This window comes from Hippocampus comes, unplaced genomic scaffold (assembly GCF_001891065.2).
Source record: "Hippocampus comes isolate QL1 unplaced genomic scaffold, H_comes_QL1_v1.1 scaffold168, whole genome shotgun sequence".
Lineage (NCBI taxonomy): Eukaryota > Metazoa > Chordata > Actinopteri > Syngnathiformes > Syngnathidae > Hippocampus > Hippocampus comes.
Genome location: NW_017805955.1, coordinates 510617 through 526629, shown reverse-complemented (window position 1 = coordinate 526629; position 16013 = coordinate 510617). Strand labels below are relative to the sequence as shown.

Genomic DNA, 16013 nt, shown 5'->3' with positions numbered 1-16013 from the left:
CGGCTCCGGCCGCTCCGTTGACCAGGGCCACCGGCTTTGGGTTGTTGCTGCTCAGTTGGTTGGGGTTTGGCTTGTTGCTGCAAGAAGGCGTTGTCGACAGGGTCGGCGGCGTGAGCGCGCAAAAGGCTTGGAACGCTACTTTCAAACAATCACTTGGCCGTGAGGCCCGAATACGAATCCCTAACCTTGTCTTGAAACCGTAAATCACATTTGAGACCTTAATTGAGATCATTACAATCAACTCCAATTGTTTTTTTTCAAACCCCAAATTGCAATACAAAGCCGACATCCATCATGTGAAACCATAAGTGAGGCTTAGAGTAAAACCTCACATAAAACCGTAAATGCCTCTTGAAACCATACTTTGAAATCAAAAACATTCTTCAATACCTTCACATAGGCTTGAAACCTAAACCCCGTCATCGAACCCTGGTTTGAAACAGTAACTCAGTCTTCAAGGCCTCATTTGAAACCCGAACACTGCAGTGAAGCCATCATTTCACAGCCGAACCGTGTCTTGAAACCGTAACACAGGCTTGAAACCCGATTTTGAAAGTGCAATCCTCTCTGGAAAACGTACTCTGAAATCCCAGCCTTTCTTGGAAACCCGAACACAAGCTTGAAACCCTAACTCGATATTGAAACGGTAACCCGGGCCTGAAAACCTCATTTGATACCCTGATCTTGCCTTGAAAGTCCAACCCTTTAAAAATAATAATAAATAAATACAAATTTAATCCTGTCTTGAAATTTTACTGCGAATCCACAGCCCTTCATTTCAACCTTAACACTGACTTGAAGCCCTACTTTGAGACCCTAACGTGGAGATTTAACCCAGGCTTGGAACCCTATGTTGAAAATGCAATCCAGGCTAAAAAAAAAAACAAAAACCCTACTTTAAGAGCCTAACTCTCTCTCTTGAAACCATAAACTCGGTTCAAAAACTTAATTTGAAACCCGAACCTCGTCTTGAAACCCCTCTGTGAAATCCGATCCTTTTGACACCCAAACTCTGTCTTGAAACCCTACTTCGAACCCCTCACCAAGCCTCAAAACTTACTCTGCTTTCATATCCCATCATGAAACTTTAACCCAAACTTGAAACCTTAACACAGGCTCGAAACAAAAAAAAATGCAGAGCTTATGAGATTAATGGGGATTTTTTTTTTTTTCCCCCTGTGGCGTTCACAAGGTAGTATACTCACTAGTTGGGGATGTAGACCTGCTTTAACTTGCTTTCGGCCTCGGCTGCCTTTAATCGTTTCTGGAAGTCAGAAAGAGAGCAAAGCCGTTAAGTATTCATGAATAAGGCTTGTTTACCAGTACATCTTATTTTCAACTCAACCAAAAACGCGGAGGGGGCAAAGTGAGGCGAGAATGACTACACGGCTTCCAGCGAGTTGCATCTGAAAATAGCTACGTCCAATGCACACCGTAAATACAATCCAACTGTTCACGATCAATGTCGAAAGGGCCTTTTTGCTGCGTTTTTTTTTTTTTCTTTTCGTTTTACCTGCTGCACATATCTGTCAGTGGTCTTCCACATGTAGTAATACTCGATGATGCTTGTCAGGGACTTCCAGGGTAACTGGGAGGGACAAAGAGGACAAAAAGTCAAACGTCTAAAGTATGACGGAGTCAAACACAAGGTGGAGGCCCCACACCCACAATGCAAGTCGTGTTTATTTTGACGGAAGGCCAAGTCGTGAACGGGGGTGAGTGGCACCAACGGCAAGTGGCCACCAGGTGGCAGAGTGATGCACACAGATCACAACAGGGGAGGGGCTTTTTTTTTTTTTTTGGCTGGCACGCACCCAATTTGTTTTCAAAAATTCAAATAAAAATAATCCCGGGCACATTAAAAAAAAATGTAAAAATAAATGTCACATATAAGAAACAATATTCACCATCATTGATTTTGTATATGAATTAAAAAGTAAGAAAATAATATGCACGGGAAATACATCTTAACGTCGCATATTACATCGAAAAAGAATCAAATATGAACGGATACATTGTTATTTTTTTTATTTTATGATGTGTATTTTACCGTACACCAAGAATAAATATTTTATTTGGGAAAGTAAAAATGCTGATTTTTTTTCTTTCATTTCAATATTTTGCGACCATATTTTTATTTATTGGGTTTCTTTTTTGTGTCCGCCCGTACCCTTTTCCGTGGAAAGGTCATATTGGAGGGGTATCAAGAGTTTTTCAAGATTTTTTTTTTTTTTTTGGGGGGGGGACATAGTGGACATCATTCATATATGGATTTACACTATCCTCATGATGAGTGGGGATCCACTGTATTATAAATACAGCAACTCAAATCAATCATCAAATCTAGTATGCATTTGCAATTTGGAGTTTGAATTTCCCTGCAGCGACTGATTAAGGAACAAGAACAAGAGATTCATGAATTTGTACATGAAAAAAAAATAGGTTGGAAACATTTGAGCGAGCCTGTTTTTGTGAGAAATTGATAGCTGCAGAAGAGGGTGCGCCAACCACAACAGTGAGTTGCGTACAGATTTATTTCTGCCTGTTATAGTGCTTAGTCAGCTCATCGTCTTATGTATTGCATCACTCATGGCTCGAAGACCTCTGCCATATTCTTGCATTTTAGTCAATGACAGCATAATACATTCGACTAAAAATGTTTGGAAGCCAATTAGTGATTGGACATGATTTTGAGGTTCAATTCCAACTTGAAACGACGCCACATTTGGCAACTCAAATAAGATTTCCTGAAAAGGAGTGATTTGGGAGATGTGTGGATTCTTCCCAAATAGCGCCAATGTTTGGAGCTCTGTATCAATGTGACGGACCATAGCTGGCGTCGAACAACTCGTCCATCCTGCGCACTCCAAATTAGGACTATTTGGCCTGAGTGGAGGTCCGTCGTCTTACCGCGTGCCAATCTAGTTGCCGATTTCCATTTCATCGTAACTCGAGAAAGCGGCACACCGTCCACTCACGAAATCCTGCTGGATGTCCGTGAAGTCCTTGCCGTATTTCTCCAGCGCCTCCTCAAACAGGTTGGCCTCGGAGGCGCTCCACTCCTCCATCTCGTCGCGGCACAGAACGGGGCCTCCCTGGGGCACCAGCGCCGCGATGGCCCGTGTCACATCGTAGCCCGTGCCGTGTAGAGTGTCCATGGCGTGAAACTACAGAGCAAGAAAGACCAGCAAGTGAGTTCGTGAGATGAGGTTATATGTTCACGCTGCGCCCGTATGCAACATTTGTGCTGATAGCGGCAATTCAGCCATGCAGACGGTTAATTGATTACACGTGGCAATGACCTCATCTTTCGTAGACGTGTCCATGAAATAAGGGGATGGAGGAACGTTACCTCATACCTCCAAAATATTTCTACCTCCTCCCTCGACACTACTCTGGCAATATGAGATGATAAAATGAGCCCCCATACACGCGGGACCATACTTTCTTCCGTAAATACCGTGCCACATGACGTGTACGTGTGCGCAAGCATGCACGTCTCTGGCTGTCAATGTTTTATATATGAGGGAGGAAAGGATCTGGAACACAAGTAGGCCTTCAAGGTGGAAGCTTCTTTACTCGACATTAGCAGGGAATTAACAGCCTCAAATGACTTAAAAAAAATATCCCACAATGACGCTGACATGATTAACCCACAGTAGCACTTGTGTTACACATGCCGTACATTCCCCCAAGACCTGTCTTGGAGTGCGCTCACCAAGGTGATGTCTCTAGAGGCTGCGGCAGCACTCATGTGAAGGCTAGGCTGGCGCACGGAGCTGCTGCAGTCCAAGGCTCGGGCGAACGTACCCACCGACCTACAGGAGCAAGATTGAAAAGAGGAAGAAGGAAAAAAAAGAAGATCCGTTGATTTGTGGATCATTTTTAGAGATTTTTAGAGGGGGGGAAGAGGGGTGCGTGGCTGTGAGAATAGAAAGGATTAGTGCCACGCGTGTGTGCTTTAGCTCTTTTAATTTTGGGCGGGGGGAGGCAATGCAAAAAAGGGAAACAGTGATGGCAAAGTCATAACCACAGAGCCAGAAATGACTAACTATGATGCAATTAATGAAAACATGAGTCAGTGAGTGAGTGAATGAATTCGTTTTTCAGCTTTTTTTCTCCATTATTGTGGGGCGGGGCGGCGGGTGACATCACCACCGAAGCATACCGGCGATGGCAATGAGGCTAAGTGTCATGGTAAGTACGGAGCTTCTTCAAAGGGTGGGTAGTCTTATTTGACAGTGTGAAGAACCCCCCTCTCCCCCCCAGGCCCCCATTACGCTTGCATCTATTGCTGAAAACATTCCCCAGTTAGTTCATCAACCTTACCGAGCTACCACCAAAAACTGGTCGATCTGCTTCTCCGTCAGCGAGCTGCTGGGCTCCCAGATCTTCTCCTCCAGTTTCTCCAAGTCCCTGGCATCCTCCTCACCTGCACACGCAGAAAAAGAACCACATGATGCTAAATTATCCAGCGTCAGGTTGTTTATCTCCTGATGTGTCGTGTCGTGAAACTCAGAAGAGAAAACCTGTCCAAGCATAAAACTCCAAAAACAAAACGTCATTAAAGTGGCTTTAATTAGCCAGCTCGGCGTTCCCCACCCGTGGTGCGCTAATTGCAATCCCACCTGCTATGAATTCAATTTCGGCTCCATGCCCGACTGAACTTGAGAATAAACGCTCGCGGTAAAAAAAAAAAAAAAAAATTTAAAGTAGAATACATATTCATTAAATTGTTCTTGAGGTTCTATTTTTGTCCTGCATGTCATTCCAAATCGGCAACAAAATATGAGGCCTTCTCATGTTGTAGTATCGGGCGCGCCGCGATGGCCCGTGTCACATCGTAGCCCGTGCCGTGTAGAGTGTCCATGGCGTGAAACTACAGAGCAAGAAAGACCAGCAAGTGAGTTCGTGAGATGAGGTTATATGTTCACGCTGCGCCCGTATGCAACATTTGTGCTGATAGCGGCAATTCAGCCATGCAGACGGTTAATTGATTACACGTGGCAATGACCTCATCTTTCGTAGACGTGTCCATGAAATAAGGGGATGGAGGAACGTTACCTCATACCTCCAAAATATTTCTACCTCCTCCCTCGACACTACTCTGGCAATATGAGATGATAAAATGAGCCCCCATACACGCGGGACCATACTTTCTTCCGTAAATACCGTGCCACATGACGTGTACGTGTGCGCAAGCATGCACGTCTCTGGCTGTCAATGTTTTATATATGAGGGAGGAAAGGATCTGGAACACAAGTAGGCCTTCAAGGTGGAAGCTTCTTTACTCGACATTAGCAGGGAATTAACAGCCTCAAATGACTTAAAAAAAATATCCCACAATGACGCTGACATGATTAACCCACAGTAGCACTTGTGTTACACATGCCGTACATTCCCCCAAGACCTGTCTTGGAGTGCGCTCACCAAGGTGATGTCTCTAGAGGCTGCGGCAGCACTCATGTGAAGGCTAGGCTGGCGCACGGAGCTGCTGCAGTCCAAGGCTCGGGCGAACGTACCCACCGACCTACAGGAGCAAGATTGAAAAGAGGAAGAAGGAAAAAAAAGAAGATCCGTTGATTTGTGGATCATTTTTAGAGATTTTTAGAGGGGGGGAAGAGGGGTGCGTGGCTGTGAGAATAGAAAGGATTAGTGCCACGCGTGTGTGCTTTAGCTCTTTTAATTTTGGGCGGGGGGAGGCAATGCAAAAAAGGGAAACAGTGATGGCAAAGTCATAACCACAGAGCCAGAAATGACTAACTATGATGCAATTAATGAAAACATGAGTCAGTGAGTGAGTGAATGAATTCGTTTTTCAGCTTTTTTTCTCCATTATTGTGGGGCGGGGCGGCGGGTGACATCACCACCGAAGCATACCGGCGATGGCAATGAGGCTAAGTGTCATGGTAAGTACGGAGCTTCTTCAAAGGGTGGGTAGTCTTATTTGACAGTGTGAAGAACCCCCCTCTCCCCCCCAGGCCCCCATTACGCTTGCATCTATTGCTGAAAACATTCCCCAGTTAGTTCATCAACCTTACCGAGCTACCACCAAAAACTGGTCGATCTGCTTCTCCGTCAGCGAGCTGCTGGGCTCCCAGATCTTCTCCTCCAGTTTCTCCAAGTCCCTGGCATCCTCCTCACCTGCACACACAGAAAAAGAACCACATGATGCTAAATTATCCAGCGTCAGGTTGTTTATCTCCTGATGTGTCGTGTCGTGAAACTCAGAAGAGAAAACCTGTCCAAGCATAAAACTCCAAAAACAAAACGTCATTAAAGTGGCTTTAATTAGCCAGCTCGGCGTTCCCCACCCGTGGTGCGCTAATTGCAATCCCACCTGCTATGAATTCAATTTCGGCTCCATGCCCGACTGAACTTGAGAATAAACGCTCGCGGTAAAAAAAAAAAAAAAAATTTAAAGTAGAATACATATTCATTAAAATAAACATTCTTTTAAATCAATAATCAAGTCGATGAATGCGTTCAATGTAATTAAATTAAATTAGGAAGAAAACAAGAACGCAAGTTTGAATGGTAGGAAGGAAACAAAGATGGTAAGAAATGGCAGGGAGGAAAAAAAAAAAACAGAGGGCAGAATCGATGAGTGGAAAGAAGCGCGAAATGGATGGACGGAAAGAAGGCAGAGTTGTCCACAGCTGCCAGGCTGAAAAAAAAAGTTTCCTCCTGCGGAGGCAGATTGGGCAGGCACGTCAACATGGTCGCAAACAACAATTTGGAGCGGCCACGCGACGAGGCAAGTGCGATGTCCCCCACCTTCGTTCAGCAGGTCGGTGATGTCGGCCTGATACTTGTTGCCCACCCGGATCTCGCCCTTGTCGGCCAGCAGAGTCTTCTGCTGGGGGTCGTACACCAGCGAGTAGAAGAAGGCATCCTGGGAACCCGCACGAAAGGGTGGCCACTTGTACTTTAGATTCGGCTTACTACACGGGAGCAGTCAACTTGATGAACGCACGCACCTCTCTGTCCAGGTAGGACTTGAGTGCTTCGGTCTCGTTCAGCAGCGTCACGCAGCATTTTCCCCTGGAGGGGAATGACATGAGGTGAGCAGCTGGGTTACTTTATTGAGGTGCCCGTACAGAACTGGAAGTAAAGAGGACAATGTTGTATTCTTCCTAAATCCAAACATTTGCATTAAGTCTCCCTCTTTTTTTTTTTTTTTTTTTTTTATGATTATTACCTGTATTAATTCTATAACAAAATGAAGAAACATCAATCATAACAGTTTGAATATTTCACTTCAATTTTTGCAAAATGTTACAAGACGGTCCCGTGCACGCAGCAGATGAGCCACTCGTTTGTTTGTGTGTGTTTTCAGCTCGGAAATTTCGGCCTACCTGATGTGCGTGGCGGGGAGGGACTCGAGCTGGCGGGACAAAAAGAGCTCCCTGTGTCTGAGCTGATGCTTCTGGTTCTCGGGGAGGTCGGTCATCTCGGGATTCTCCATCTCCTCCTCCAGCTCCCCTAAGGAAAGGGAAGAACGGGGAAGGGCACAGTTCAGAGACACAATGCGTACGCAAAGAATTCACAGCATGCCATTTTTTTTCCCCAATTCACATTTAAATAAAATAAAATAAAAATACAAAACTAAACTACTGGACAATGGAGGTATAAAGATTGAGGCATCATATTCCAAAACGACTTCAAGCAGTTACTTGCTAGCAAAGGTGCATCAAACAGAGAGCATTTAGCAAAGGCTGTAAATCAGGGGTGTCCAATTGAGCTTTGTTGCGGGCCACTTTGGATTTCCGTCTTCCCTCGGAGTGCCGTTATGACGGTGGAACCACAAAAATGTTTCATCGTCTCATCGCAGTATTGGACACAACAAATGAATGGGCTACTAGTTTTGAAAGCACTCAGTTAGAAGAGTTTGTGTTCCATTAGCCTGCCGTGCATGTTTTGGGAATGTGGGAGGAAACCGGAGTACCCGGAGAAAACCCACGCAGGCGCGGGGAGAACATGCAAACTCCACACAGGAAGGCCGGAGTTGGAATCAAAGCTGCACTGTGAGGCGGATGTGCTAAACAGTCAACCGCCGTGCCGCCGCTGAGCGTAAACAGGGTAACAAAATTATTGCAGAATCTTAACGTTATTTATTCCACGTGACAATTTAGTGCAGATTTTAGCAAGTATCGTGCAAGTTGACACACACCATTTGCTTTGCGGGCCACAGAAAATGACATGGCGGGCCGAATCTGGCCCCCAGGCCTTGAGTTTGACACAGGTGCTGTAATTACTTCAAGGGCCTCTTTAATTGGCTGAACGTTGGCACTTAAAAATAACGCTGGGGCTAAAAACCAAACAACCTCAGTAAAATATTTTCATCTTATTTCCCGGTGGGTTTTAGCAGCTTAAAAAAAAAAAACGCCCATTTTTCACTTCAGAAAATCCAGAACCTGATGATTAACGCTTGGGAATTTTTTTGGGGAAGTCTGTTTGGCAAAGTCCGTGACATTTAATTTTCCGTGTGTGTGTGTGTGTGTGTGTGTGTGTGTGTGTGTGTGTGTATGTGGTGGGGGGTGGGGTGAAATTTGGAATAAAAATCAGATATATGGCAAAATCTGAGATGTTATTATAAAGTCATTTCGTTCAAATCCCACGTTTAAGATTTTATCCCTGGCGACACGGATGAAGTGGGGTGAAAGAGGGAAGGAAGAATGCGGCGATAGAGACAGAAAGAGTTGAAGTAAGCGTTGCGGGCAATGGCGGCGGAACACTGGACGGGGAGAGAGATGTGTCAAGGCGGCGGAACGGCGAGGGGGAGGAGGAGTAATAAAGAAATCTGGCGGGAGAAGGAGAGCAAAAGCGCCGGAGAGCAAAAAAAGGAGAATGTGAGAGAGACTATGAATGCAAGTGAGAGAGAGGGGGGACGTGGGGAGAGAATACGTGATCCAATTCATTTGGACTTTCATTAGAAGGCCAGACAGAGCCAGCGAGTCACAAGGCCGAACAAAAGCAATCAAGGGATTTTTCAGAAGCGGGGATGTGTGGCCAAAATCAATACACAGACACACAGACACACCCACACGTAGGGATGCACAGGCGCACACACAGTCGCGCACTCCATTCGAGCGCTCATTGAGCAGCTAATTATTAACTGAGCTTATTGAATAAAGTTCATCGGAAGAAATGAATCAAAGAGGACGTGAGATTATGTGAGCGCGAGCGAGACAAGTGGGGGAGGCAGAGCGGACTCCGGCACAATCTTGCACACACCCTCCTGCACAAATTGCCGCTCCGTCTCACCTGTCCGGCCCACTTATCAATTATTGACGAATGGGGTCGCCTTACAAGGCTCCGGGTCCCGCCTTAACAAAGTGACTCCACCTTTATAACGACATGGCAAGAAAAGACTTTTTGCATCAGCTACGGCGAGCAACGCTTAGCCAACTAGCAGAAATATTATATCTATCTATCTATCTATATATATATATATATCAGCGTAAATTGCTCACAAATGTTCGCTATTTGCATTTGATTTGTCGTCACGTATTCAATAATCCGATTGCGGAATGCCGTGTCGCTGTGTGAACCCGACACCCCAAGTTAGACAGTTGCAGTTCTAAAGTTCGTCATGTATGATCGAAAGAGGGCCAAATTCGGGTCTTCCACATGCGTCTCGGGAATCTGCGCTGAGATTTTCCACTGTGGTTTTTAAAGTCAACTTGCTGCCGTTCTTTTTCATGTCGGTGCTTAAAAGGGAGCTTGATCTCTGCCGATGTATGAAAAAACGAAATTTGACTCCTCATTCGCACCACTGTGATGACAAAAAGCCTTGATTTTCAGGGCCCCCTGTTTTTACCGAACTGTTTATTTTTTTTCGGACAGTTGGTGCTTTACTTCAGTCATGAAGCGTCTTACTATTATTCATCCTGTTGAATTAAAAGTCACTTTTTTACAAAATTGTTTCATATGCGTTGTCCTTTTTTTTTTTTCCTTCACGTGGTGCCAGCGGGTACTAGTTAGCCCCCAAGGACAACATGAGTAGCCCACTGGTCTGTTCACCTGTGAGGAGAACAATTAAAGCAGAAGAAGAAGGACATTTATTTATTGGAACAGCATGGTACGGGTTTCTGTATTTTTAGAGCTGTCATTTTAACACGGCAATACCAGGATCCTTTTGCTCATCGACATCATTTCGTCAGAATCCAATACTGGTCCATGCTTACAAATGATCATTTGAGGACAGCATCAAATTAACAATTTTATTATTACCTTGAATTTTTTTGCATGATGGGTGGCGCTCTCGGAAATTTGCCACTCCTTGTCAGTACATTTTGCATAGCCCTTCTCCTACAAGAACCGCCCCCCCCAACCCCCCAAATATCAGAGTACTCAAGTGCCGGAAAAATTTCCCGAAGAGTCGACTTATGAGGGGTAAAAGTTGTTGGGCATACTGAGTACGCTCCAACTATGGGAGGGGGCGGATGTGTGTGTCTTGGGGGTGAGGCGGGGGAGGTGATTGTGAGTGTGTGTGTGTGTGTGTGTGTGTGTGTGTGTGGGGGGGGTCATGTCACTATGCCTGCAGTGTCAACTCCGCTCAATAAAAGGTTGGGCAACACTGTCCTAGACAGAGTGGCGACAATAAATTGCTCAGATTACTTTTATTTTTTTATTTTTTATTTTTTTGCCTGCACCATCACATGTGACGGAGCACAGTGTCAAAGCCAAATCGTGGCCTATTACAGCTTCGCTGGTTATGAGGTCAGTTGCTTGGTATGGTCTTGGGCTGACCTAGATTGTGACACATTAAGTGACGAAACTCAACATTTCCCGACAATAAAATAAAACGTCCATGTGCCATGTATGAGCAGTGGAATGAGGTGGGGTGGGGGGGTGGGCTAACTAAAATCAAGTCATACTAAAACAACAAAACGCGAGGCTAATAGTGCTAGCTTGAGGCAAAAGCAGGCCGGTTTTCAACAGCTCGAATGCCGTTTGGCGAGGCACTTCCAGAAAGAAATCCATGGCTGCATGGGTGTGGGCTACATCCTGTGTGCGTCTCGGCAGCCAAGTGTGTGTGTGAGGGTGCCTGTGTGTGTGTGTGTGTGTGTGTGTGTGTGTGTGTGTGTGTGTGTGTGTGTGTGTGTGTGTGTGTGCGTGCGTGTGCGCATGCGTGCGTTACACACGTTTCTTACATATGCGTGATCGACCAGTTACAGAGATAGCTTGTGGGTAGGTTTAATTCGGTGTCGCTGTGGATCAGTGGAGGATGGCGGCCAACTGCGCGTGTGTCTTGCATGAGTGTGTGTACGTGTGTTAGTGTGCGTGTGCTGTGAGTCATTGATCAAGTATTTTTGCTTGCGGAGATTCAGAACGCTCCCTCGACGGGGCCTCAAGAAGCCCCACCCCCCACGAAAGCAGCCTACTCATTGGTCGGACAGCTTTGTATTTGCACCCCCTGACTCCTCCCATTCGGCATTTAATTTCGCCATGACTCAAACTTTTTTTTTTTTTTTTTTTTGCACCTTAGTTCCCCACAAGCTAACTTTCCTCCACTGTTTCAGTAACATAGAGACAGCACGCATTCGACGGTAATTTCCGACATTTCCGGGCATCATTCGAACGCGAACTCCCCATACATAAAAATATGAACAGATTTTTACCAAATGTGAACGGTGTTGACGAGACAGATGGCGACCATTGAATTCCAAAGAACGATAGGGTTGCCGTCAGCTGGCAACCCTTATCGAGCTTTGAGGGCCAAAATTTGCTGCGTTCCTCAAAGTCGATGCACCAAAATTCTCCACCTAATTGCGAATTTCTCCATTGTGAGACAAATCAAAGTTTTCTTATCTTATCTTAAATCGCGCCAACAGATTGGTGAGAAGAGCAGCGTGGGCAGTAAAGCAGGCCAAGTACTTCACTCATCCATTGTTTCTTCTTGGATTAATTTCTTATGGAGGATTTGAGAAGCATTTCAAGATAGTGCTCGTTGTAATTTTTTTTTTTTTTTTTTTTTGAGAGTGGGAATTCCACAAAAACGGCCGCCGCTTGTCATCTTGTTTTTATGAGTAGTGCCACAAAAAAGTCTGTGTCATACCCGAGCAGTCAGCCTCGATTTGAAGTAGAGATGTCAAAATTAATCGACAACTAATCGATGATCACGTTTATGGACGACTACTTTAAGAATCGACTAATCGTTCAGAGCCATTGTTCAAATTGTCCAAATCCTCAGCTACCCAATTTGAAGGGTGCATCCAAGACAGATTGGTGACGTTAAATTATGAAGGGATTTTAGCATGTTTGAAGACTTGCCACTGACACAAATACAATAATAATAAATAACGCCGCTCCAAATGCAGTAACACAATTTTGTAGTAGGAGACAACTCCTCAACCCAGCAAGGTCCACCGGCACAGTCATAACATGCGCTTCGCGTTTAGACGCCCGATCTTATCGTGCCGTCTAAGATCAACCCTGCGTGTTATTTTATTGAACGCAGGCCCGGAAAGCTGGAAGCGCTCGCAAGAAGGAGCCCGAGCTCGTCTCGTCTCAAGCTGCGCTTGTTTTTTTTGTCCCGCATCAGCATTGTCGGTAACTTGAGACACCGCAACGAGGGCTGCAGCAGATCCAAAACATCGCGCGAGACAAGGTGGCCATAACAATGAGGAACCCCAACACAGAAGACACCGAGCGTATTATTAGAAGCGGATTCTGCTGTTGTACAACATTTATGGCACATATTAACACTCTGAAGTGGCCCGCAACAAAAAATGAGTTTGACACCCTTGGTTTAAAACATTGAAGAAATGGCATTTTTTTTTTTTTTTTCGGGAGGGGGGGGTGGTACTCATTTCAAGCATAGTGAACCCTCGCCAATTTGTGAATCGCCATTTACAAACTCGCCACGCTGTGAATTATTCATAGTCTTGCATTTTCTGCGACAGGCTGTTTATGTTTAAGGAAAGGCGGAAGTAACTGAGAAGGGCATGCGGACGTTAAAGGGGGGCGGGTGGGCGTGAAAGTGGACGCTGAAGGCACGCCTACCAGTCGGCTGATAGAATGCTGGTACGTGCGATGGACAAAACAACTTCGGACGCCGGAAAATGATACGCCTACAAAGCACAGTTCAAGCTTCAAGCGATCAGTGAGGAAAATGATAATCAAGCAGAGTATTTAAAATAAGCGAAGCGATGGTTTGCAATTGGAGGAAGCGGGAGAACGAGCTTCGTCAAGTAAAGAAGACGAAGCTGAGTTTCCGCTTCAACAAGGCGAGCTAACCCGAGTTGGAAGACCAACTCGAGCGATGGATTCACGGACAAAGAACAGGCCGGGAGAAGCGTCTCTACGGTCACCATTCGACCGAGGGCAAAAACGTTTGCAGACGAAATGAAAATCGAACATTTTCAAGGAGGTCAGTCATGGTGCTTTCGTTTTAGGAAACGGCGCCAACTATTCTTCCAGGCCAGGACCACCGCGGCGCAGCAACTTCGGGCGGACGAGAAGGAAAACACGGCCACCTTCCGCTCCTGCGGATTTGTGGCTGAAGATCGATCCAAAAATAATGTGAGTACGTTGTTAAACGCTTAAATAAAGTACCGCCGAACTCAGTTTTGCTCCCGATGCTTTTTTAAAAAACATACGCTAGCGTGCATGCATGCTCCCGTATTTTTTTTTTTTTTTAAGATAACATACATTTTATCATGCAGTGCGTCTTGGGTATGTATGAAATACAGAAATGGCAGCCATAACGGACACGGCGCCTTTCAATACGGTGCGCCATCTGGTCGTGAAAATACGGTAACTAAAACTTGTGGTTTTTTTTCGGCGCTTCACGCAGCGGCTCGGTCCTTCATTGTGTACAGCATCACAAACAATTGGATGGGAAGCGGAGCACAGTGAGGCTTATTGGCAGCCGATTGAATGCCTTTTTGGGAGTATTTCTCATTAGCGCTTTGTTTCCATACACTATTTTTTTGAAGTTCTCCATCATTGCCAACCTCCTCGTGAAGCAGCCAGGAAGCCATTCAAAAAACTGCCAGCACTTCGGCGTACCGCGCTAGCTCCAAGAATCACTTTCCAAGTACGGAATGAAAGGCAAATATGCACACACGGAGGTGTCCTCATATTGCGACTGGAGTGGAGAGGGGCTGCAATCTGGTTTTATATCAAGTATATAGTGTGCAAAGAAGCCCCGGGATAAATAAGAGTCGTACAAAGTTACGCTCGGTCACTCACTGGCGTGCTTGTCTGCGAGGGCGATGAGCGTGCTGGAGATGTCCCTCCGTCGGTAAAAGCACACCACTTTGGCCTCAACGTTCCCATTGGCGGTCTGCGGAGGAGAGACAATCGGTGTTACCATGGCAACAGGTGTTGCCGTCTCACACGCAGCGTGCAGACACACACGTCGACGATAGATGAAAACGCATTAAAAAAAAAAAAAAAAAAAAAAAGAAGGACACGGTAAGTTTCAGCGCGGTGTCAGCTATCGCCACGGAGTCATAACGTGATTTCTCAGATCATTTTCGAGACCCAATGAAGTGATCCTCTGCTACCTTACAAATGCTTAAGATGGCAGCAATGTATTGATTATGGTGGGCGGCGAAATAATTAAGTGTAAAAAAGCAATCATGGTCATCTCGATATTGATCTGTGGCCCTCAGTATGTGTCAAGTGCACCGCTAATCAAATGTGATGACCAGGACATGGAGTAAATGCACGTGAACCATTTGTTTTGTTGATGATATTGAGAGAAAAAAAAAAAAAAGATTGAGAGATGGATCGATCGATAGATGGAAGGCCGGACAGACAGATTACTTTATTCAACCCATGAAGTATTGTTTTCACTCCAAATTCGTGACATGCAGGGTGTGCCACTCCAGACCTGTAGAGGGCAGCACTCGACGTGAACTATCATATAGCAAATTCTTTTTTTTTAAATCACCACCTGTTGGTTCGAGTCGGTTACTGCACAATTAGGCCCAATGCAAGTTTTGCAAGCGCAACCAGTCCGTACTGTTTTGTCAAGTGTGTTTTTAGTCCTTGCAGGCGGTCCGCCGTGTACGACAAAGTACCGCGGTTACAGACACCGACTTTGTACATACGTCGGAACGCACTGCCGTCTGTCACTAATTGAAATCATTATTGCGGTATTTATTTGCACGAAAAACATTCCTGGGCCATGAATCTCAAGACAAAAAAACGACAAGTACGGCGGTAACAAAACAAGACTTCCTGTTTCGTGTGGCCGAGTGCTTTTGTTCAAGTCGTTCATAATCTCAAAACCGTGCATGTCGGCACGTCGTAAACCGAGGACCACGCGCATCTCAAGTCGCGGCGGGCAAATAGGCGGCTGTTAAACAGCTGTCCCAACGTTTGCTTCTTCACAGACGACCAGCCCCGAAAACGGCTTCGTTGTCGTTAAAACCGCTGGACTGCTTTGGACGGACGGAAGGAGTCGTCGGGAACGACTGCGCCGGCGTGCCGGCCGACTTCGACTGCTGGTTAATTATTTAAAAAGTTGCGTTCTGGAAGGCGGGGGGATGTAAAACACCACCGTATGGATAAATAAAACACACACACACTCACCTTATTCAACTCCTCTATCCTCCTGATCAGCAGCGGGTTACTGGACGAGTTCTCAAAATAAACATAATCTGCAGGGAGGAGGAGGAGGAAGAGGAGGAGGGGTGTAAAATTGGGAAAGGGGATCAAGAAAAAAAAAAAAAAAGAAAAAAGAGAGGCATCAGTCATCTTGAATAAGTTCGCCTTTTGAAACAAAAAGCGACCATTTTAATGTGACCTCATGTCCACAGCCATGCATCTCAGGACCCGCACATACAATGTTATTGTTCCCCGCGTGTGCGGATTTGTGCGGGTGCTGGCCAGCACGGGACCGGCGCCACGGGAGGCTGAGCGCTCACCGGGATGTCCCCGCAGGCCCTCCGGGCTTGGTGTGGCGCCCGGTCTTAGCCCGGCATGAGTCTTGGCCGAGCACAGTCAGCTGATACGGCGCACACTTGGTCGGCCGCCCGGAGCTACCGCCCCCC

At 45.8% G+C, this 16013-nt stretch overlaps 1 protein-coding gene and 1 long non-coding RNA gene across 3 annotated transcripts in view; one reads left to right on the top strand and one right to left on the bottom strand.

Moving 5' to 3' along the window:
- The window catches only part of mta1 (metastasis associated 1), a 24874-nt gene that overhangs the window by 4162 nt on the left and 4699 nt on the right, over positions 1 to 16013 (bottom strand). The window contains exons 2-12 of one of the 2 annotated variants that reach the window (XM_019890560.1): positions 15553 to 15620; positions 14203 to 14296; positions 7359 to 7485; positions 6981 to 7044; positions 6778 to 6895; positions 6042 to 6144; positions 5431 to 5530; positions 2979 to 3167; positions 1514 to 1588; positions 1206 to 1264; positions 4 to 77 (exon numbers count right to left, since the gene is read on the bottom strand). In XM_019890560.1, the coding sequence (XP_019746119.1) occupies positions 4 to 77; positions 1206 to 1264; positions 1514 to 1588; positions 2979 to 3167; positions 5431 to 5530; positions 6042 to 6144; positions 6778 to 6895; positions 6981 to 7044; positions 7359 to 7485; positions 14203 to 14296; positions 15553 to 15620 (1071 nt within the window). Of the gene's footprint in view, positions 1 to 3; positions 78 to 1205; positions 1265 to 1513; positions 1589 to 2978; positions 3168 to 3718; positions 3819 to 4329; positions 4690 to 5430; positions 5531 to 6041; positions 6145 to 6777; positions 6896 to 6980; positions 7045 to 7358; positions 7486 to 14202; positions 14297 to 15552; positions 15621 to 16013 lie in introns of those variants that run through there. The other variant, XM_019890559.1, reaches the window with a different exon arrangement.
- Positions 10084 to 13992, top strand: LOC109528193 (uncharacterized). The gene is made up of 2 exons (XR_002170656.1): positions 10084 to 11035; positions 13404 to 13992. It is a non-coding gene; the product is annotated as an uncharacterized LOC109528193 (long non-coding RNA).